Source organism: Nannobrachium achirus (assembly GCF_963921795.1).
Source record: "Nannobrachium achirus genome assembly, chromosome: 15".
In the NCBI taxonomy this organism is placed as follows: Eukaryota; Metazoa; Chordata; class Actinopteri; order Myctophiformes; family Myctophidae; genus Nannobrachium; species Nannobrachium achirus.
The window spans coordinates 34490105-34515078 of record NC_137822.1 but is presented as its reverse complement, the minus strand read 5'-3'; the positions used below and the strand labels follow the sequence as shown (position 1 = coordinate 34515078).

The window sequence follows — 24974 nt, the reverse complement described above, 5'->3', positions numbered from 1 at the left end:
CAGTCCATGCATGCACATACAAATGCACAAGCGTGGAAACACTCGCATTAGTCGTGCTGGGTGTTATTTATTATCCGGGCCAACACCTTTGCAGGGTGCCCAAATATTGAGTTTGCATGCTTAGTCAAGGGCTGCAGATGTGAAAGTGATGCAATACTTTCCAAATAGCGTTGTGTAATTGCCTGATAGGTAATGCATAATCCCAAACACACACATGCAGGCGCACACAGTTGTGTGTGTGTGTGTGTGTGTGTGTGTGTGTGTGTGTGTGTGTGTGTGTGTGTGTGTGTGTGTGTGTGTGTGTGTACAGTTCAGCCTAGTTAATCTAATAACTAATGTAAGTTTTTGTTGTTTCTATGCACGATGAAAAGCCACCCCAGCCTGTGACTCCTGCCACGTAGGCTACACTCTCTCAGACGGCATGTGTGAGTCCATGTGCGACGTAGGAGAGTATCCTGTGACAAAGGTAACTACAAAACAGAAGGTTCCATTTAAAAAAATAAAAAAAAAAGGAAAGGAAAAAACAGGTCTGTGTGTGTGCGTGCGCGCGCGCATGTGTGCTTTTGTGTGTGTGCGTGTGTGACTTTTTCTTTACCACTTAAGCCCCATTTCTTCATATGACAAATATTGAAAAAGTAGATCTACAAGCTCACAACGCTGGGGAATGTTGGTTATCTTATAGGCAGACTTTTTTTGATAATCTTCTAAAATAAAATAACCTACTGTATTAATGTGGGATCTTGCTGGCTGTGGCTTGGGGGTCCCATGGGGTTTCCACCAAAACAAAAGGCCCCCATATGTAGACTTTAACTTTGGGGCCCAAAGTTACAGTCAGCCCAAGCCGTGGGCTTGATTGCCACAAGTGGCAGATTTAAATCAGAAACACAACTGTGGTCGCGCCAATAATGTGAGGTAATGGGGAAACTGAACTGGAACCGAAGCAGATACGGTAATGCCACCTTCGGGAAAACTGGGACAACAGTAGTCCCTTGTTGCTTATGTCTAGATTCGGCAACGAGCTAGCATAGTTAAAGCTCAAGCACTTCGCAGCATCATTCGTAGAAAATACTGTACACAGGGTTCTCACATTTTTACCAATTCATTTCCAAAACTTTTCCAGAATATTTAACCCAATTTCCAGGACTATATAACAATAATTCAGCTCAATAACAGGTTGCTTACTCCTATGCGCAATGCCCAAAGACAGGTAGTGTATGCCAGTGGTTCTCAACCTTTTCAGGCCGTGACCCCCGATATAATCATGTTTTAACTGGGGACCCGGTACCCTGACGAGTACTAAGAGTTGAGGAACTTTGTATAACACGGTTCTATTGTGAAAATAGCAGATCATGTAGATCGGCTATTTTCACAATTTCTGCCTCTAATATCAGAGGTATTAACAAAATCAATAACCAAAGACAATGCATAGCTATTTTTTCCAGGACCTTCCGGGACCCTTGATAAATTCCAAAACCTTTCCAGTACTGGAAAAATATTTTTCTAATTTCAAAATATTTCCAGGAATTTCATGACCGTGGGAATCCTGTGTACATGCACTGGTGTTGAGTGTGAGTTACATACCTGGTAGTGTTGCAAACATCCAGCCCTCTGCAGCAATATTCCGTCTGACTGTGTCTGGGCAGTTCAGTCGGTAGAGAACACTGTCTTTTGGTCCACAGGGTGCAATGATCATGGGCGGCGCCAACTCAGCGTGTGAGTAGCATGGCATGGGTAATTAAGAGGTGCAGTAAGTACTATTGGGAGATAATGGTAAGGTGTTGCGCTCCACCTCAGAAATCCATCTCCGGGGGGCACGGTGGCCACAGTTGTTATCGCTGTCGCCTCACAGCTAGAAGGTCCTTGGTTAGATTCCCGCGGGGTACACTGTGGGTGTGTTCCCTTTATCTGCGTCATCAGCGCCCACAGTGTATTCTAGTGTATTGGCGAAAGGGCCTTTCTGTGTGGAGTTTCCATGTTCTCCCTGTGTTCCCTAGGGTAGGTACCCTCACAAAAAACATGCAGTAATCCTGGTCTCTATAATGCCTTCCCTGGCCACTGCCGGGGCACCTGATGGAGGGGATAGGAACTGGTTGGAATAACGAGTTCCTTCCACACGCTACGTCCTACCGGGGATGCTCCTCCCTGTCAGGTGGTAAGAAGTAGCCTGCTCACTCCTCATGTACTGAAGGAAGCATGAGCTCAGTTCGGGGCCCTCCCCAGGTTGGCAGAGGGAAGGTAGCGCCCAGGATTATAGCTTTGGCATTGGGTGAAAATTGGGTTACAAAATCGTGGGATAAAAATGTAGAGAAAGAGGGGGGGGGGGGGGGCACACAGAAAAGGGGAGACACCCACGTACCTGGCTGAGTGATACCAACAATAAGCCAGTCCAAGCTGAACTTACACACTTAAGGTCTTTGCACACTGCTGCGTTATTCTGGCCGAATATCGGAGTGAATTTCGGAGCGTGTAAATAAAAAAAATCGACCTCACGTTATGTCAATCACGTTTGCACACTGCCGCCCGTTTCGTATTTATTTTCGGACCAGGGTTGATTTTTTCAGATTTTCGCAGCTGTCGCCACTGAGTCCCTTGCTCTCTCTCTCTTTCCTCTGTCTCTGCATGGCCTCCGGATTTCGGATTTCCAAAACGCAACGAAAGACCGCAGTGCAGTGTGCAACCAGCTTAAAGGCCCATTCACACTGGGCCAGATAAAAGATAAAAAAATCTCTTTCTCCAGATATTTTTCCATTCAAAGGGGATGGTAGATAGATACAGATAAAAAAAAAAAAGATTTGCCACAGATAAAAGTATCTGTGGCAAATATCTGTGGTAGATATTTTTTTTATCTGTATCTACCATCCACTTTGAATGGAAAAATATCTGGAGAAAGATATTTTTTATCTGTTATCTGGCCCAGTGGGAATGGGCCTTTAATCAGGGGCCTTTTCCACAGGAAAAGAACCGGTTCTCCCGCCTATGGGATGGCAACTTTCTTGGAACCTTGGTCACGACCACAAACCAACTTTTACGGTTCGGAACCAGCTCTGTTCTCGGTGGAAAAGCTCACCTCTGGTTCATCCCATAGGCGGGAGAAAGAACCGGAACCTGGTTCTTTGCCGGTAGAAAGGCCCCATAGTGACTCAGCCGCGTGATATCTAAAGGTAACGGCAATCTGGCAAGTCCCGGAAAAGACGCGCTGTGATTGGCCAGGCGTCATTTGAGTGGCAGCCTCGCGAGGCCCCTCCCCTACACGAGGCTTTTCCTCCCGTACTAATACAGACAGAATGCCGTTCTCGGCTTAGTGTATTGGTCTCTAGGATTCCAATCCATGCGCCCCGGGTTCCGTGTCACTTTCTCTGGCTACACCCCACGGAGGTTAAGTTTAGGGTTAGGGGTAGAGATGGGTTGTCGAAAAGATAACATGTAGACATGGCGACAATGCGGCTCAAAGGGACTGTAGTGCCTTGGACTGCTGCAGGCCAATCACACGCTGCCAGGGTGGGGCTTGCCAGATAGCCGTTACGGAAAAAAAAATCATGCGACTCAGCCTGTTCTCCTTAATTCCCTTGGCCAGGGCGCGGGACACGCCTGCGAGGACTGCGACGGCTCCTGTCTGGAGTGTCGAGGAGCCGGCCCGGCCAACTGCACCATGTGCCCTGCCCAGGCCATCCTGGCAGCCGGGGGGCGCTGTCTGCACTGCTGCCTGCAGCCCCAGGGCCCGGTGGAAGAGGGGGAGGAGGAGGAGGGGATCTTTTCGGAGGAGGCAGAGCCGCAGCAAGACTGCTGTAATTGCACCGAGACCAGGGGTACGCATGCAGCCTCACACAACTGAATACAGGGGTGTTGCACCAAATTCTGGGCCCTGGGTACAAGGATTCACTGCGGGCCGCCCATGAATGTTCTTCATAGGGGGAGGGGGTTTAACCCGTTTAGACTGGGAGCGCATTATTACGCGATATTTTGTGCTTTAACTATTGAAATATAGCAGATCTGCAAGCTCACAGAGTGCCGCGCTGTAGAGCTTGCAGATCTGCTATTTTTGAAAAAGTCTTTGAATATTTCAAATCCTTCTAAGGTATTTTTGAAAAACCTATGTTTCTATGTCAGTGGCGCTTTTCATGTGACCCCCCCAGAAGTAAAAGACTTTTCGAAAATAGCAGATCTACAAACTTGCAGCGCGGCACTCGGTGCCGCGCTGTAAGCATACAGTATACAGTATCTACTATTTTTCAATAGCTAAAGTATAAAATAATGAAGGCCCCTCCACCTTGGGCCCTGGTAACTCAGTCCCACTTTCCCCCCCTTGTGAAGCCCCTGACTGAATACTAAGCACTTATGGGTCTTCTTGGTCTGCAATTGCCAACGTTTTACATCACTGGCGTTTCCTTTGTTTTCATCATCCTTTCTGATGAGGCAGAAGAAGGAACCGCTGTCAACCTGTCCTCCCTAGTTTGGACATGTCATTTACAGTATCTACTGTAGGCCAAGTCTTTCAAAAATACGGCTACTCTGATCAGGATGTTTGGGTTCCACCCCCCAATTCCTCAGGATTGGCTAACACAGATGATTTAAAAATATATATTATTTAATTGCTACTGGTTTTCCCTTTCTCATACCCATTATTAAACTCAGTTTGAATAAGCCCTCCAAATATTATTCCGTAGGAGCTATATTCTTCAACATCAGACACATGCTACTGTGACAAATTTGTCATTTTGATTTGATTTGAAAAATAAATCACAAAAGTACTGATGCAATCTTAGATGGGCTACTTTCAAATAATCTAAATATAAAACAGGGTAAAAGCAGTTCAACTGATTTTGATGCTATGTTAAAGGGGAGAAGCACCCATTTCCAACATTGAACTATGTCATTAATATACCTTGGAGTTGTTGTGTGGAAATAAGAAAAAAAAATCCTTCTGTGTTGCCTAGAACTGGAGGATTGATTGTGGGGTTTGGCTTGCAAAGTACACTTTGATGATGTCATCAAAGTGTACTTTCTTATTTCCACACAACTCCTCCAAGGTATATTAATGACATAGTTGATTGTTGAAAATGGGTGCTTCTCCCCTTTGACACATTTTCCCGGGGACCACCCTGGAACTCAGGTCCCACTAAAAACTCAGAAACCACTAAAACCGTCTGTATCTCTGACCCCCCCCCCCCCCCCCAGGCGAGTGCATCCTCAGCACCAACTTCGCCTTCATGAACGAGGAAGAGTACGTGCTGAGGGAGGGCAACCTGGCCATCTTCATCACCAGCGGCGTGCTGCTGCTCCTGGGCCTGGGGGCCGCGCTGGTCCTCGTCAAGCGCTCGCGCTCCAAGCGGGAGCCCCCGGACATCACCCCCCGCGGCTACGAGAAGCTGGGCTCGGGCGGGAGGTTCGGAGGCGGCGGCGGCGGCGGCTACACCTCCTCTTCGTCCTCGTACGGGGGGCGGTCCGGGAACGCGTCCGGCAGCAGCAACTACCGGGAGTCGCAGTTGGTGGACCTCAGTGACAAGCACCGAGGCAACAAGGGTAAGGACGAGGAAGACGATGACGATGAAGACGAGGACATAGTTTACATGGGCCAGGACGGCACCGTGTACCGGAAGTTCCGCTACGGACAGGAGGACAACGAGGACGAGCTGGAGTACGACGACGAGAGCTATACGTTCCGGTGAAGAAGCGGCGGCGTGACAATCCTTTTAAAGACCGGGAGCGCATTATTACGCGTTGTTTTATGCTTTAACTGTTAAAAAAATAGCAGATATACAAGCTCACAGCGTGGCACCGAGTGCTGTGTGGCGAGCTTCTGCTATTTTTGAAAAGTCGTGCAAGTCTTTGAATATTTTGACCCGAAGTGTCTTCTAAATCCTCCTAAGGTTTTTTTTTTTTTTAAACCTATGTTTTAACCTATGTTTCTATGTCAGTGGTGCTCAAAGTGGTGCACCTTTTCATGTGAAGGACCCCCAAAACGATATGTATTTGGCCACGGACACCCATCTCAAAATATTTAATTCCAGGGACCCCCAGAAGCAAAATTTTGAGTTACAAATGTTCGCTTAAAAAATACATATTCAAAGATTTGCACACATTTTCACGACTTTTCAAGAATAGCAGATCTAGAAGCTCGCAACGCAGCACTCAGTGTCGCGCTGTGAGCTTGTAGATCTGCTATTTTTCAATAGCTAAAGTATAAAATAATTCCAGGCCTAAGTGAGATTTATCTTTCTGTTTTCCCTGTAGTCTATTTCTGTTTCTCTCTCCCCCTCCCTCTCTCTCACACTCACACACTCACACACACGCACACACACGCACGCACACACACACACTCAATCCCTGCTCTGTACTATTTCTTATCTCTCGCTCCGTGCCTCGCCTTGAGGCCTCCATGATTATTTATCCTCCAGTGAATGTGAGGTGAATCAAACGTGACATGAGACGCTATTTATAATGCGTCTTAGCGTTATTCATTGATACAAAGCTGGATATGTTGGAGAAAGTCTCCATGTTGAACTAGTGTCTTGACTTGACTTAAAAAAGTAAAACTGGTCACTGTCAAGGCCACTAAAGGGTGCATTTTGTCTTGTATTATAAACTTCTCCTCCTGGTATTTGCCTAATATTACTCATCTTATGTTGTTGTGGTGTTGAAGTTGCACTTTAAATTCCCTGGCTTTTCTATAAAACATGTCCATTTGTTTGTTGGCATTTGAACCCCCTTAGATTTGAAATGTAATTTGATGTCATTTGTGATGTCATGTAATTTGAGAATGTGTTTCTTCTAATCAAAATAAAATGTAACAACATTGTACAATACTGGAACAGTGAGTTCATGACTTTACGAGAAACAACAGAGCCACTCCTCGTTAACCAGTGGATCAACTAGTTGTAGAAGAATGAGTCAAGATTGAAACAAAGCCACGTTCAAAGCTGAAGTGCTACTTATTTATTTGATAGAGAACCATAATTCCATTCCACATCTATACACGGTACGTACGTAGTACAGTTCTTAGGATTCTGTAGGAGACCATTCATTTTCTGAGGGGAAATATACGTTGCACAAACACATAAATACATGCGCGCTGCGCGCAAAACACACACGCACACACACACACACACAAGGGCATTAACGACTTGAGATTTTTGCGAGTCGACTCGACTCAGTAAAAAGTTGAGTTGAAGTCGACTTTATCATTTGATAATGTCATCACGTTGACAGGGGACAAAACCCCAAAATGATTTACCCCTGGACTTCAAAGAATAGTATAGTGATCCTTTCTCCCTTATAAGGTTTTTGTTTTGATGTTAATATTATAGATTCCACTGCAACCAGCATCATTGAATAATAATAATCCTAATTCTAAATTTAATGTTGGATCCAACAGGATAAAGTTGGTGCAAAGGAATTTTTTCTTTTCTTTTTTTTCAACTTTCTACATTCCCTGTTGGGAGTCAACTTGTGTAATGAAGTCGACTCAGTCGACTTTTTGGTTAATGCCCTAACACGCACGCACACGCGTGCGCGCACACACACGTACTGTACATACCCAATACAGGCACAGATAATACAGTAGACATTGTGCTTTACAGAGAAGCCCCCACTAGGGAAAGCTGAGGAGTTGGAGGTCTAGACTGACTGACAAAACCACATACACAACACACATGCATGCACATACTGTGCACACACACACACACACACACACACACACACACACACACACACACACACACACACACACACACACACACACACACACACACACACACACACACACACACACACACACACACACACACACACACACACACACACACACACACACACACACACACACACACACACACAAACACACACACAGTAATTCATTTACAGAACAGGCATCTGAAGGAACAAGCCGTCACATACAGGAGTGCATGAACGTTTGTGAACCCTTTAGAACTTTCTGTTAAAAGCAGAGTTAATTCATCAAATAAGACAAAGATTATCAATTATCCTTGGTCATTTGTTTAGTGAGTCAAAAAGGATCCAATATTTCAGACCTGTGAGGGGTAAAAGTATGTGAATCTTTACTTTCAGTATTTGGTGTGCAGTGGTGGAAAGTAGTATGTTTACTCAAGTACTGTACTTAATTACAATTATGAAGTATTTTTTACTTTACTGGAGTATTTTCAATTTACTCCACTACATCTCAGAGGAAAATATTGTACTTTTCACTCTACTAGTGTAGATTAAGATTTTTATAAAACATACATTAAACACTTCAGCCCTGTATATACTTTATTTATGGGACTGAAAACACTTCTTAATTTCACCTTCAAATGAACTAGAGGTTTGCATACATTTGACCCCCACATATATGAAATACTGGATCATTTCACTCAATAAATCTCTTCATCTACTTTTAGGACAAACGTTCAAGCATAACTGTAATAGGTGATGCCTTATTCCACCTTGGTTTCAGACTGACTCAATAAAAGTGAAAATGTTTATGTGTAGATAGGCGTTCATGCTTCAAAACAAGTTTTACAAATTATGAGATGGGACTGAACAGCTGGTTCATCGTCTCGGGGTCAGGTTTTCCATGCCATACTGTAGCTATCATCTCTGTCTTCATTGCTGATTTATCATACGGTACAATAGCTGCTTCATTTGACATACCGCAAATGCTATACCTAACAGTATAGAGTGATAATATTATTGCTTGCACTGCTACTCATGCATACAAATACAATACTATAACTCTAAAGGGCCTGTTATGTTTGGTTGTGCACCGGACACAGGCACAGACTAACAGAGAATAGCAGATCTACAAGCTCCTGTGAGCTTGTAGAAAGTGTGTACTCGCATACAATACTCCACTCACTGTACTCCACGGTTAGGGCTGTCACAATTATTACATGGTTGTCTAATTACAATTATTTGAGATAATCCCGATATTCTTTTGCCATAATCATCATAATCGTTTCAATGTTGGACAATCGTCGATATCTTTTCAAACAATTCCAAAAATAGTGGAAGTAGCAGATGTGCAAGCTGAAAACATGTGAGGCGGTTTGAGCTTGTAGATTGGCTATTTCTATTAGGTTTTTATTTACGGTATATTTTTTAGGCTAAATTTATTAAATAATGTAATTTATTTGTCAAATCTGCCCTGTGCGCCTTTTGTTCACGAAGCTTAAAAGCCAAACAGAAATGTAATTATCATTATTCATAAAGTTCCGGTGAGAAACGCAATTAAATAATCACAATTATTAAGTAAAATGTCATAATGGTGACGTCATATTTCCATGGTGCAAAAGGATGATGTGAGGACAAGCATCGTACTTACTTCACCTACATAAGATCTGATAGAGTTGTAAAATAGCAGATGCTGCAGTAGTCATACAGTATAAGAGCTAATTGTTAATACTAATTAAACCAGTGGTTTAACCAACATTTTCTGGAAAGTGTCAGTGGTGTAAAGTAACTACGTACATTTACTCAAGTACTGCACTTAACTATACTTTTGAGATACTTTTACTTTACTGGAGTATCATTTTCTATACTTTTATTTCTACTCCACTATAAAAATGTTGTACTTTTACTCCACTCCAATTATATGAAAACTTACTACTAATTACTTTGTAGATTTTGAGTATTATTACAAAACATACATTAACCACTAGCCCATCTACAAGATCACAATGAGTTGCATTGTGAGCTTGTAGATCTTCTATTTTCACAAGATTTTTGTAAATTTTATACATATTGAAAAGGGGCATTCTGCATAAAGTCATTTTTTAATTCTGGACTTTTACTTTTAACAGAGTATTTCTGCATTGCATTATTACATTATTGATACTTTTACTGAAGTTAATCATGTACTGTAAGTACTTTTTCCACCACTGGAAAGTGTCACGGCCCACCCATCTCTGACCACTTAACCCGAGTTAACTTTCAGGTTATCACACTTTTCAAGGTTTAAAAGAAAACAATATAGAATTCTTTTTTATGCCATATATATATATTTTCATCTTTCAAATCTTATTATTTGACCAATCATTTGGGTTGGCAACCACTGGTGTAAGATCTAAGCTAATTCTTAGTGCTAATTAAGCAGTGAGTCTCATCAGCAAACAGTGACATGACAGAACAGTTAGCAGTAGCTTTCCATCCCTATCTTTACAAAAACAATGAAGTACTGGAACAAGATGGAGCATTCAGATGAACCACACATTTATACTATTTTAGGACAGTGGTTCTCAACCTTTTCAGGCCGCGACCCCCAAAATAATCACGTTTTAACTGGGGACCCCACACCCACCCTGACGAGCACTAAGAGTTGAGGCATTACATTTTGTATAACACGGTAGGTAATATTGTGAAAATAGCCGATCTAAATGCTCCCAACTTGTGAGCATGTAGATCTGCTATTTTCCCAATGTCTGCCTCTAATACTTGGCAATTTGGCCAATGTTTAATTTGTAATTTTAGAGGTATTTAAAAAGTCCTTAAATTGTCACTTTGAAATGTGCATATACCCTCTATACACTTAAACGTTATGTTGGTTTGTTAACTGTTGCGTGAGAAAACAATGTTGCACGTTAAGTTAATCATCTGGAGACCACCCAAAATAATTTGGGGACCCCCCTGGGGGTCCTGACCACAGGTTGAGAACCATTGTTTTAGGCAGTGGTGGAAAGTAAGGACATTTACTCAATTTTGAGGTACTTTTACTTTACTTGAGTGTGTTCATTTTCAATACTCAGAGGCAGATGTTTTAATTATTAAAAAACTCTAGACTTAAATTATTATTACATTAACCAATTAAGCCCTATTGTATACTTCTTTTTATGTCTGTTAAAAAATAACTGATCTACAAGTGACGCAACGTGGTGTGAGCTTGTAGATCTGCCATTTTTGAAAGACCGACAAATCTTTAGAGAAAACATTTGTCACAATGAGTACATTTGGTAAGTATATTTTTGATTGCCGACACTTTAGTACTTTTACTCAAGTAAAGTTTTTAATACATGACATTTTACTTGTAACAGAGTATTTCTACATGGCGGTATTGCTAGTTTTACCTTAAAGTAAAAAAAAAACTAAACAAGTACTTCTTCCACCACTGTGTTTAGGACATCGGTCTTCAAGAAGAGCTGCTGCTGGCAACGGCTTGGTCCGGTCTGTAGGGAAGACCAGAGAACAAAACAGACATTAATCCATTTAGGATGGGAAACCATTCATTATTTTATGCTTTAACTAGTGAAAAACAGCAGATATACAAGCTCACAGCGCGGCACCGAGTGCCGCGCTGCGAGCTTGTACATCTGCTATTTTTGAAAAAGACTTTGAATATCTTCGACCCGATTCTATCTACAACTTTCCAAAGTCGTGCATTGCGCAGTAGTTGCACGGAGCTTCCGGCGCCGCAGCCGAGAGTGATCTACAAGCTCACAACGGTTGCATCTGCGACGCGATGTGAGCTTGTATGTCTGCTGTTAACCGGAAGTGTGGTGCAAATAATTCTCCAGTAAATTCCCGCAGAAAGAGGTGGATAAATGTCTTCTAAATCCTTCTCTAAGGTTTTGGAAAAACGCATGTTTCTATGATCAGTGGTGCTCAAACTTTTTCATGTCAAGGACCCCCAAAAATGATATGTATTTGGCCACGGACCCAAAAAGACCCTCAAAATATTTTGTTCCAGGGACCCCCCAGAAGCAAAATCTGAGTTACAAATGCTTTAAAAATACACATTCAAAGATTTGCACAAATTTTCACGACTTTTCAAAAATAGCAGATCTACAAGCTCGCAGCGCGGCACTCGGTGCCGCGCTGTGAGCTTGTATATCTGCTATTGTTTAATAGTTAAAGCATAAAAACAATGTTTAGAGTGGTGGCACATATATACCGGTACATTCCCGGTCTAAACGGATTAAAATGGTTGTTTATAAATTATGTGGATGACAGGCTGGCAAGACAAAGCCATTTCTCTTCCGTGTGTGTGTGTGTGTGTGTGTGTGTGTGTGTGTGTGTGTGTGTGTGTGTGTGTGTGTGTGTGTGTGTGTGTGTGTGTGTGTGTGTGTGTGTGTGAACCTCCAGAAACGGCTCAAAATACTTACTCTTTTCTGCTCGCCGCCGTTGGCTCTGGTCCCAGCAGGAAACTATTGATTCTTTAAAACAAAGATGGGGGGTTTGGTGTCAGTGAGGAATCTATTAGTAAGACTGAGATACAGTAACTTTAATTTGCTGTGAATTTCCGGAGTTCACCCAACTTAGAAAACACATTCTTTTTGCCACTGACCAAAAAGTGACAACTGATTCAAGAGTCTATTTAGTGTGCCCATGGGGTGTTGCACCAAATTCTGGGCCCTGGGTACAAGGATTGACTCACATTTTGTGCTTTAGCTATTGAAAATTAACAGATATACAAGCTGCTGCGAGCTTGTAGATCTGCTATATTTTTTTTATCCTGAAAATGTGTGCAAGTCTTTGAATATATCAAATCCTTCTAAGTTTAAAAATATATATATATATGTTTCTATGTGAGTGGTGCTCAAACCTTTTTGCTATGTGAAGGACCCCCAAAATGATATGTATTTGGCCACGGACCCCCATCTCAAAATATTTAGTTCCAGGGACCCCCAGAAGCAAAATTTGAGTACAAATGTTCGCTTAAATAGGCCTACATTTTGCACACATTTTCACGACTTTTCAAACAAGCTCACAGCGTGGCACCGAGTGCCGTGCTGTGAGCTCGTACATCTGCTATTTTTCAATAGCTAAAGTATAACATAATTAAGATCCCTCCACCTTGGGCCCTAGTAACTCAGTCCCACTTCTCCCCGCCCCCCCCCCCCCCACACACACACACCCCTGAGTGTGCCAGCGTCAAAGGTTAATTTACTGTAAAGCACTATAATGCCACCCGGCTACATACTTTCAAATGGCCACTTGCAAGCAAGCTACAAAGACGTGATTATGTTTCTAAAGAGGACATTTTTAAGCCATGCCACATGTAAGATCAGGGGTCTTCAACAGGGGTCCGGGACCCCTAGGGGGTCCTCAGAGTTATTACAGGGGGTCCTTCAAATCTATTCCGAGGAGAACTTTTGCCAAAAACAGCAAATCTACAAGCTCACAACCCTTGCAGTGCGAGGGGTCGATAGGCGTATCGAGCTTGTAGATCGGCTATTTTCGGTAAAGAGGTTTGGTGTAGGGAAAACAAGAGCAGACTAAGTAACAGTGAAAGGTCACATTTACTAAGTATTGATGATTTAAGTGGTTAAATGTCTGAAAATACTCATTAACATGAATACAACATGATGGTGCTGTCAAACAAGTCTATGAAACTATCCATGAAATCTATGTAAAAGTTTAATCAGCAAAACAATTTTATACAGTATATAGTGAGGGTCCCTGCTTCATCTCTCTCTCTCAGCTTAGGGGTCCTTGGCTGAAAAACGTTGAAGACCCCTGTGTAAGATTCAAGCCAGAAATCTGTCAAAGCTTTCTATTGGAAGCTTGAAGCCACATTGCAACTTCATTCTGACAGGTTAAATTGTCACTCACTTTTGAAGAGTTAGGGATCGACCAATTCTGACAAATCTGACCAAACAGAGCAAGTAGACAAGCAGAGAAATATGCAGCGTACAACTTAAGATGAAAGTATGTCATCTGTATAAATCTTCATCCCTAGTAGCAATGAAGATTTATGGGATAATAATTGTATAGGCTACAATTATTATCTTAGTGCAATATTATCAGAAGAACATCACATAGAAATGAGTAGTTACTTGGTTTTAATGAAAGATGTGAGAGAAGAATTTAAAGGACAACTTTGGTTTTTTTACAACAAGGGTTCATATTTTAGATTGTAATTAGAGAAAAGAAAAGATGAGTGTTAAAATGTTTTTTGTTTGTCTATCATTTTAGCGATTTTAATGACTTTGTTTTCAGTGGGTGGGGGCATGCATGCGAGTGGCTAAATATGTATTTTTAGACACAATAAGCCGGTGATTTCTTTATTACTATTAAAAAAGTAAAATATGAACCCTTGTTGTAAAAAACTTCCTTTAAGATGTTAAGGGGATTCCACACTGTGCAACGTGAAAAATGTAAAATCTTGATAAGAAGATAACAAACAAAAGTCAAACAATGACCATCCCTACGCGTTGGTTATTTAAAACATTTTTTTGGGGCATCATTTCGTCTTTCTCTGGTGTTGTTGGTGTTACTTCCATGATGTGTTCAAATGTTTTCTTAAACTAGACACCCATAACAAGAATATACTGCTCGAATGACTCTGTATGTTTCCAGTGGGACTACAGTTCCGTCAACTTCCGTGCAGCAGTGGCTACTTCCGACACTCGCCGTTCGGGAGCTGCCGTTCCAGACTCTATATAGCATTCGGAGTAGGGATGGGACGATATGAAAATGTCACATCACGATTATTGTGACAAAAGACATCGCGATTTACGATATTATCACGATAATCAAAATCCATTATTCTGGGGCGGAATATTTGCCAAAAAATAGCAGATCTACAAGCTCACAACGTGTCGCAACGCAAATAAAAGGTGAATTGATCCCAGTGCATGACGGAGGACGATACCGCGATATATTAAATCTCCACGATACGATTATCTTCACTGTTTTTTATCACGATAAATATAATATCGCTAATCGTCCCATCCCTAATTCGGAGATTGCGGAATAGTTGTCTGGCTACACAAGACTATGTTTACACTGGCACCCCTACTCGGATCTTTTGGCCTATCAAGATTGGAATCATCAAGTCTGAACAGCAAAAAGCAAAAAAAGAAACACATGGAAACTGATTTTTGCTAATCAGATTCAAATCAGTTTTCTTTAGCATTGTTCAGGCTGCTTAAAATCATCCGGAAAAGGAAAATCAGATTTGGACTGGATCCGGGCTACCAGTCTGAACAAGGTCTAAATATACTTACTGTTGTATAGTCTAAAATAGACAATCTACAAGCTCACAACGTGACGCGCTGCGCCGCGTTGTGAGCGTCTAGATCGGCTTGTAAATGTTGGGCTAGATGTTCGGTACAGGTCGGCTTGTAAATTAGCTTGTAAATCGCAGCCTTGTAAATGTTTGCCCCCGGAATAGAGACGCCGTCTCTCCTATCTCAGTAATTGTAGCACAGCCAAATCCGACTGGCCCGCATCCAACAGCAGTAACCTTATGATCTTAAAGTGGGCTACGGTAGGTGATAAATGGGAGCTCCGGACAGGAATTAAACTGGGGCGGGTGGGCGGGTGGGGGGGTGGGGGATCTCCAGAGACAGCGGTAATGAAGGGCTAGAAAGAGCCGACTCTTACTTTGAGTTCTCCGCCGCATCTTTCAGCTCCTCGTCCAGTCTACGGGGAGAGAGAGTTGATGCAACATGATGAATATATCAGCTTAGCCATTTAGCACAATGGTTCTCAACCTGTGGGCCAAATTATTTTGGGGGGTCCCCAGATGATTAACTTAATGTGCAACATTGTTTTCTCACTCAACAGCAAACAAGTAATACCTCTAAAATGACAAATGAAACATTGGCCAGATTGTCAAATATTAGAGGCAGAAGTTGTGAAAATAGCTGATCTACATGCTCACAATTGTGAGCATGTAGACCTGCTATTTTCACATGCCTCAACTCTTAGTGGTCGTCACGGTGGGGGGTCCCCAGTTCAAATATGATTCTTTTGGGGGTTTGTGGCCTGAAAAGGTTGAGAACCACTGATTAAGCAGATCATGCCAGTGTGACTTACAAAGTGCAGGGGGAAAACAAACATGTACAATCCTACGTAGAAAACATGTACACTTCCCTACAAAGCCAAAGTGAAGTAACTGCGCAGAGAAGCAAACTGATAAGCTAGATATATACTGTAAGACAGTGACAGGAATATGCTGTAAGTGACATCGCACTAATTGTACATCTGTTCATTCGTGAGCTACCGGTAATTATCCACAAGATCATGAAGGATGATTTGACCTCAATGTCTCCAAAAATGTAGTTACTGCACTTTGGCTTTGTAGGGCAGTGCAGGAATACAAAGAAACCAAGTATGGTCTGTACTACATAAAAACCAAGTATGGTCTGTACTACATAAAAACCAAGTATGTGCTTCTACATAGATACAAGTATATACAGTACTACATATTGTCAGTGTTAGGCAGAAGCCCTTCATTTATTTCATTTTATTAATGCCCTAATCTAGGATGCATCATCTTATGATCTCAAAAGCAGAAAGAATTGCCGATCTACAAACGATACAAGCTTGTTTTCGCTATTTTTCAAAGAGGCAAAAAGAAAGATTCTACGGAAGATTTTTGTATTTAATGACATTTCCGTGATAGGGACGCCCGCTTGAAAACTGCTACAGTCAGTCTGTGGGTTTTATAAATATTTAACCAATAAAAAGTTTCAACTAGAACTTGTTGACTAAACAATAAGTATAGTAGGCTCACCTAGCGATGCATTCTGGGATGTGGATGAACTCCATGGGGATGAGTTCCTGCAGCTCGTCCAGGCTGTTTACATATTTGATCTTATTGCTGAACTTGGTGCTGTGGGCACAAAGTAACACGCACGCACACACACGCACGCACGCGAACGCGCACACGCACGCACACACGCACACGCACACACACACACACACACACACACACACACACACACACACACACACACACACACACAGCCGCACGCACGCACGCATGCACGCACGCACGCACGCACACGCGCGCGCACACACAAAAAAGAAAGCACAGTCATAACTTTGTTGTAATTGTTGTCTACAGCAGTGGTCCTCAACCTTCTTAATTTCAAGAAAAACTTGCTTTAAAAACTAATTGAAAATCCCAAATATAATTACATTGTTGTTATTAGATAATAGTATTATATCATTAACTCTGAATGCACATAGGTGTTATTAGTTTAGAACAGTAGTTCTCAATCAGTGGTCTAGTGGTCCTTGAGGGGGTTTCAGGTTCCCCAGCTAAATGATGGAGAGTTGGTAATCAAATGGACCCTTATAGATCTTTAACTCTTGAGTGTAAAATGAAACCAAATCGACCCTTTTGGGCATTTATTCTCAAGAGTAAATGACTGTTAAACAGTTGCATTAATTAATTTACAAGAAGTCTACACAATTAGAGAATGTAGAAGAATTGTTAATTTGATCGACGTTTTTTTCCTGTCATCTCTCCTATGGTACCAACATCAATACAGCATGGACAAAATCTTTATCCGACGATAAAATATTTTACGTTTTGGGTCTGAGGCTCAAATGCAGGTTGACAACTACTGGTTTAAATAACAAGGTGTTCTACAACTGCAGTAGACGTTGTGTTTACCTGATGAAGGGTCTGGTGATGGCGAGGATGGTCCTGATGAACCATGACGGGTGGACGATGATGAACGACTTCAAATTCTTCCTGAGCCTAGGCATTATAATTAATAATAGATTAGAGCATTATCAAAGGTATTGTTTTATCATTATCAGATCGGTTCAGAAAATATCTCAACAAGCTCAAAGAACTTAAGCTCGCAGGACTTTATGCTAGACAAACAGGAAACACATGATGAGGGTGTGAAATGAGTTTGAGTTTCAAATCTGCTGCTGTGCCAGTGGGCACACATAGCGCAACAAGTGGACGACGTCTTGTCCCAAGTCCATGCTGCACTTCTGGCCATTTCCGGTATAGAAAGACAGATTGAGGAATGCACAGCACACTACTCAACATGAAAACATATGCACATGCAATATGCTTGTTGTTTTGTACAGTACATTCATGCATGAGTCTAGTTGTTTGTTTTTCTTAATGTTCCACATTGAACGTTCATCTACACTTTAACAGGACCAACCTTCTGTCAATCATCTGATAGCATTTCTTCAGCCAACCGAGGCCAGGCATTCTCCGGTGGGGCGTGGCTCCGTTCAGATAGACGATCATGTAGTCCTCTGCTACCATCAGCTCTAGGGTGCTGATCACAAAGCTGGACGCACGCACGCACGCACGCACGCACGCACACACGCACACACGCACACACACACACACACACACACACACACACACACACACACACACACACACACACACACACACACACACACACACACACACTGTATATCAGTGGTTCTCAAACTTTTGAATGTCAAGGACCCCCAAATTAATATGTATTTGGCTACGGACCCCCATCTGAAAGTTTTATTGTTCCAGGGAACCTCAGAAGAGATTTTGATCCCGCAGATGCACACAACTCTTTTTGGTTAAAAAGATTACTATCTATATTCTGATAGTAATCATTGCTATAGTATCGCGATAATCAAAATATCCCGGAATATTTGCCAAAAAATAGCAGATCTACAAGCTCATAACACGCCGCGTTGTTGAGCGTTTTCTAATTCATGGAATGTCTTAGATTTTTCTTAATGAAATTAAGAAATCAATTTTTAATTGATGGAATATTTTGCTTTTTTGGCAATGTTTTTTGAAAATGTTTTGAAATAATAACAACCACTGTCTTACTTACAGGAAGAGGTTCTCCATCACTTCATGGTAGTCCTCTCTGTCACTGTCCGGCAGGAAACAGGCAGCGAACACGATGATGGCGTTCACTCCATTTCCATAGTAGCCTGCATGACGTCAACAAGAATGCAAAACAGTCAGTCTGATGATCATGGGACGATTTGATTTTCTCATTCACTTCTCATCCGACCTCATCATCGCGGTGCGTTGTGTTGATTGATTGATTGAAGACTTTATTAGTAGTTTGCATAGGGAAGGTACAGTTTCATGACGGTACAGTCATGAAACTGGTACGAGGTCAACTAAAAGATGTAAACTGGTACAAGGTCAACTAAAAGGGGATCATAGTAAGCTCTTCAGCTTTTTTACACAGGACACCTTTATGTATCTCATATAACACTGAATGACAGATGGATAGAACACACAGACCTGCCAACCCTGGCAAATTTTTCGTGCCCGCGGCGCCCGCAGCGCCCGCGCAGCGCCTGCGGTGCAATTTTTGTTGTTTTCACAAAACAGCGTATATTTTGGGGGGTTCCATGCACCTTTTTGGGTGGGACCTTTACAGTTATGTTAACAAAATTTCACACCAGAAATGTAGCACATTGCATGTCTTGACTTACACTAATAGGAGGAGGCAAGATGTTAGAACAACCTTTTAAATAAAATGCCATTTGGTCTGGAGAAAAAGTAGGCTAGTATTACCAGGCAATACAGTAGTTGCATTGGCAATATTGTTGACAAATCTTTAATAAAATATACTAACTGCACTTGCTCAGAGTTAGTTAACAATAGACTATCAAAACAGCCGAACACCAGGAATGAACATACATCAATATAATCATGTTATTCAAATTGCAAAATAGCTTTTCATTGTCAAGTAGGCTATTTATTTACATAAACCTGTCTTTGTTAATTGAGCAGCCTAAATAAAACCACATTTCTGTGCAAGATTTGCATGAAGTTCAAAGTATTCAACTCATGTAGGTTTCTATTCCATCCATTAATTGACATATAGGCCTACATTGTGTATAGATCACATACAGCCTAGTCTGTATATTCATTCATATAGGCGGCAGGCTACTCATTGTTGATAGACCATTAATGTCTTCATATATTCACAGGTGATAAATAATTTGTTCACTGTTAATGTTTTTGACAATACACATAGGCCTAATATTCATTCATTCATACTCGAGTTAAAGTGGAACAGGCAGCCCAGTATTTTATCCAATCATGGCCAATGTATGCTTCAGTTCATTGTACTAAGAACTGGGTCACACGTTTTGACATTTTCCGACTGGTTGCTCGCTGCAACACCGTTGTATGACGGAGTATAACTCCAGGCGGACCGCAGCCGCTCGTTGTTTCGTTTCACCAGCGACGCCAGATAGGTTTAAGTTAGGCATAGTACAAGATTTTACCACTTCTCACCATCGTGGCTGCTATGACATGTGAATGCACCTCAAAGGAGGGTTTTAAAAGTTTATTATTAGCCTACCTGTTAGATCGTTGGCAGCACTAAGAGGCGAACAGTCGCTGTGCATCGACTCGCACGACACCACGGTCATTCTCCGTATCGTCTTCTTTATACATTAATCTGATTAATATCGCCGTTATGTATCCGATCGATAACTCGTCGGCGTCGCTGTGAGATGCGTGCATGCTGAACTAAACCAAAACCACCTTCTTATAACTCTATGACCAAAACAAACAGACTCCGTCCGCCAATCGGTTCAATTCTTCTTCTGTTGACAAAACGAGCATCGCCTCTGTTCTAGTGCTCCCCAGCGCCATGCACCCCATTCACACACCATTCATGTGGTGGCTGGGAGGAACTACAAGGCAAGGAGCAAAAATGTTTGGCTCACTTGAGCCACAACACAACACAGAATGTGTTGTGTTACCATCCCCCGAAAATGCGTAGCCGTTAGAGGAGTTTGCGTACCTGCGTACAGAGACTAGAAATGCGTGCTTACTACGCAAAATGCTTACAGGTTGGCAGGTCTGGAACACAGTACTATGCAGTAGATAACATCAATAGCAAAAGAAAAAGAAAGGTCATAAAGAAGAAAAATTAAAGAAAAAAAAATAAAAATAAACAATATTTACAGTGGAAAGGGGGAGGTAAGTATGGCACAAGTCTCGAGTAGCAGCCGCCTGTAAGTGACTTTTCAGTCCGATTTTAAAGGAGGTTAGGGATTTACACTCCTTTAAGGCTTTCGGTAAGGTGTTCCACATGTTAGTGGTATAGCAGGAGAACTAATTTTACCCTTTTTTAGAGTTGTGAGCTTTAGATCAACAAAAAATAAAGTGCTTAAACTGATTTTGAGAACCACTGGTCGACTGATTTACGCTTAGCTGAAATAACAGATTTTCATGCAAAAAGAAAAAAAGAAAGCTTGATTTTTTGTAGTTATATTCACATGAGAGAGGTCTACTTCAATGGAATCTATTCAGGGCTAAATAAAAGGCAGATCTGTGCTTGGACAGAGAGCAGCAGCAGATGGTAGATGGTAGCAGATGGTAGAGCCAACCTTTGGAACTCAAATATTCGCTTCTGAGGGGTCCCCGATTCATCATATTTTGAGATGGGGGTCGTGGCCATATGCATATAATTAAGGAGGTCCTTGACATGAAAAGGTTTGAGAACCACTGATGATAGAAACGTGAGTTTTTCAAAAAAAACCTAGAAGATATTTATAGAATCGGGTGAAAAATATTCAAAGACTTGCCCCAAATGTTCTGGATTTTTCAAAAATAGCAGATCTACAAGCTCGCAATGCAACACTCTGTGTCGTGCTGTGAGCTTGTATATCTGCTATCTTTCAACAGCTAAAACATAAAATAAGAAATAACGTTTAAATTTGACAGAATAAAACATGATGACTTTCTGGTAGGGCTACAGTACCTCCATGAGAGATGACTTTCTGGTAAGGCTACAGTCAGGGTTCCCACACATTTTTACCAATTAATTTCCAAAACCTTTCCAAAACCTTTCCAGAATATTTAACCCAATTTCCAGGACTATATAACAATAATTCCGCTCAATAACAGGTCGCTTACTCCTATGCGCAAAGCCCAAAGACAGGTAGTGTATGCCAGTGGTTCTCAACCTTTTCAGGCCATGACCCGCGAAATAATATTTTAACTCGGGACCCGGCACCCTGATGAGCACTAAGAGTTGAGGAATTTTGTATAACACTGTTCTATTGTGAAAATAGCAGATCTACATGCTCACAACGCCTCGCAACACGAGGCGTTGTGAGCATGTAGATCGACTATTTTCACAATTTCTGCCTCTAATATTTGACAATTTGGACTATGTTTAATTGTAATTTCAGAGGTATTAGCAGAATCAATAACCAAAGACAATGCATAGCTATTTTTTCCAGGGCCTTCCAGGACCCTTGATCAATTCCAAAACCTTTCCAGTACTGGAAAAATATTTTTCTAATTTCAAAATATTTCCAGGAATTTCATGACCGTGGGTGACAACGTACAGTGACTTTCTACAGTACCTCCATGGGAGATGACATTCTGGTAGGGCTACAGTACCTCCATGGGAGATGACTTTCTGGTAGGGCTACAGTACCTCCATGGGAGATGACTTTCTACAGTACCTCCATGGGAGATGACTTTCTACAGTACCTCCATGGGAGATGACCTTCTACAGTACCTCCATGGGAGATGACCTTCTGGTAGGGCTACAGTACCTCCATGGGAGATGGAGAGATGACCTTCTGGTAGGGCTACAGTACCTCCATGGGAGATGACTTTCTACAGTACCTCCATGGGAGATGACTTTCTACAGTACCTCCATGGGAGATGACTTTCTACAGTACCTCCATGGGAGATGACCTTCTGGTAGGACTACAGTACCTCCATGGGAGATGACTTTCTGGTAGGGCTCGATGCTCTTCATGTTGATGCGGTGCTCCTGCTCTCCGATGACCACCGTTCTCCACAGCGTGGTGTCCTGGCGCTCCTCCTCCGTGGAATACGTTGGGATTGGCTCACAGGGCTCCCCCCTCGCCGCGCTCCTATTGGCTGCTGCTGCCGGCGGGCCCGGATCTGAGAACGTTTTCAACAAACACTCTGATTGATGATCACTGTGGGATTGCTGCACAGGGAGACTGAAATCCCCCTCCCTCCCCTCACTGACCATCATTAGTTCTTACAGCAAAGCCCAAACTGATGGGGATATGCAAAACTATTTTATATATTGTTGGGTGGAAATCTTGTACAATACAGTATGTCCAAAACCGTTAGTTTTGTATTTATCATTTTAAAAATGAATTAAGCTAGTGAAAATAGCAGATCTACAAGCACACAACGCCTCATGGTGCAAGGCGTTGTGTGCTTGTAGATCTGCTATGTTCACTAGTTTTGTGTGACAGTCTTGTATGATGAAGCAGGGCTTTACTTTACGAAAAAACGTCTACATTTGAAACTTGGAGATACAAGGTTTCTGCCCGACAGTGACGATATACTAAGGATTTCTATAGTCGACTCTGATTGGCCAACTAATGCCAAAAGTCGACTGGCAGTCAGCTATACTGCCTTTACAAAGCCAAAGTGCAGTAACCACAAACAAAGATTTAACTGAAAATCGGTTTTAAAGGATATAACTGATATTACACTGACTGTACCTCTGTTCTTGAGGTAATTGTTTATCCCCCAAAAGCACCACGGCTAATTTGACCTTTCGGATACACAAATAAGTTGGTGTGTCCAAAAACGTAGTTACTGCACTTTGACTTTGTAGGGCAGTATGGGCAACTAGCAGGGAGAAAAAAAATCATGTTTTGACTGAGAGATTGGCAGTTGATCAGTCTGATTGCATAACATAAAAAAATGTATGCAATAAATAGAAGATCATTCCATTACGGCTGTGGGGGGGTGCTTAATGTCTGATTTAAAATATACTTGCTTGGTTTCTCCCAATAAATCATGGCATATCCTATTGTAGCGACCAAGTCCAATACTTGGCAAACCACTGCTGGTTGCCGACCAAAAGCTCTAAGTCTTGACGTGTGGTGTGATAAGAAAACCGATGTCCAAAACTTCCAATAGAGTTCAGCATAAACGTTATTTATTCTTACAATTTCAGTCCATTACTTCGGCATAATAAAGAAATAAACATAAACAGCCAAAGGATCAGAACACCAGCCTCTCATGCTCACAGTCAAAAGACTGTCTGTCTCCAAATCGACCAACAGCTGTCGCTGATTAACATCATCCTTAAATAACCTGGCCACCTTTGCCTGAACATGGGTGTGAAATGGCTCTTACACCTATTTTCTTTTTAACTATTTGTTAATTAATATAACATATATCACATATATATAGGCCAATCTCTCAGTCGAATAGATTGGTATTCAACTAAGACTCCCTCTATCGACTAGTCGACTGGTTGTACAGGTTTGTTGTTTGTCGCATGCGTTTGTATAAGGTTTGTTTCCAGACAGACCAACCTTCCCAGTCCATTTCATGGTCAGTGTAATCCAGGTAGTCTCCCTCGTCCGGTGTGTCGAGGTCATCCACGTTGATGTCCAGGTCATCGGGAGTTTCTCCCAGGTCGTCCTCGCTCTGGTCCAGCGACAGGCTGATACGAGGGGCGGAGAGTTTCTTTCTCTGGGCGGGGCCTCCTTGCAGGGGTAGAGAGGTGGGAGGAGCTGCCAAAACAGTACATCAAATTTCAGGATTTTTCAAAAATAGTAGATCTGCAAGCTCGCAGTGCGGCACTCAGTGCGTCTGCGAGCTTGTATCTCTTCTAGTTTTCAGTAGTTAAAGCATAAAATGATTGTTAAATTTGAAGGGATAAAACATTTTCGAATTAATGATATTAACCAATTAAGAAAAAAAATGTAATTCAAATATTTACTTCTGGGGGGGTCCCTGATACATAATATTTCGAGATGGGGATCGGTGGCCAAATACAGTACATATAATTCTAGGGGTCCTTGACATGAAAAGGTTTGAGGGACACCACTGATGATAGAAACATAGGAGGACTTAGAAGGCAATTATCCACAAGTTTCCCAACAAGCTTACTGATATGAGGGAAAATGTGTGCTTCACTTCCTCTGCACAGCTGATTCAAATCACTTAACAAAGCACCAAGTAATCACCATGCAGGGATTCAGGTGCCACAGCAGCACAACAACCAATCATATGAAGAAGCTAAGAGGACAGGAAGTGATGCCCACCTGTCAAGCAAAGGCTCATGGGACATAGAAAACGTGTGGATAGAATCGGGTCAAAAATATTCAAAGATTTTCAGGATTTATTATTTTTCAATAGCTAAAGCATAAAATAATGGTTAAATTTGACGGAAATTAATAAACCATTTTTTGAAATAATAACAATAAAACATGTTTCAATGCCAGTATGCATGTTCACCTGGTCTGCCCTCGGCCCCGTCAGAGCTCATCTTCCTCTCAGACGTCAGGTCCAT

The 24974-nt window shown here is 41.9% G+C and overlaps 2 protein-coding genes across 2 annotated transcripts in view; one reads left to right on the top strand and one right to left on the bottom strand.

Moving 5' to 3' along the window:
- Positions 1–5666, top strand: part of pcsk5a (proprotein convertase subtilisin/kexin type 5a) — a gene marked incomplete at its 3' end in the record, with an annotated part of 97072 nt that extends 91406 nt beyond the window's left edge. The window contains exons 31-33 of the mRNA XM_080743582.1: positions 402–466; positions 3575–3806; positions 5176–5666. Coding sequence (XP_080599708.1) covers positions 402–466; positions 3575–3806; positions 5176–5666 — 788 coding nt within the window. The remainder of the gene's footprint in view (positions 1–401; positions 467–3574; positions 3807–5175) is intronic.
- Positions 5667–11034: 5368 nt separating this feature from the next.
- Positions 11035–24974, bottom strand: prune2 (prune homolog 2 with BCH domain; the record flags this gene model as incomplete). The annotated part of the gene is made up of 10 exons (XM_080742720.1): positions 11035–11153; positions 12090–12140; positions 15316–15354; positions 16451–16549; positions 17339–17425; positions 17850–17981; positions 18519–18621; positions 22397–22588; positions 23992–24192; positions 24920–24974. The coding sequence occupies 10 exons, from the start codon at positions 24972–24974 to the stop codon at positions 11117–11119; spliced, it is 996 nt and encodes a 331-aa protein (XP_080598846.1). The 3' UTR covers positions 11035–11116.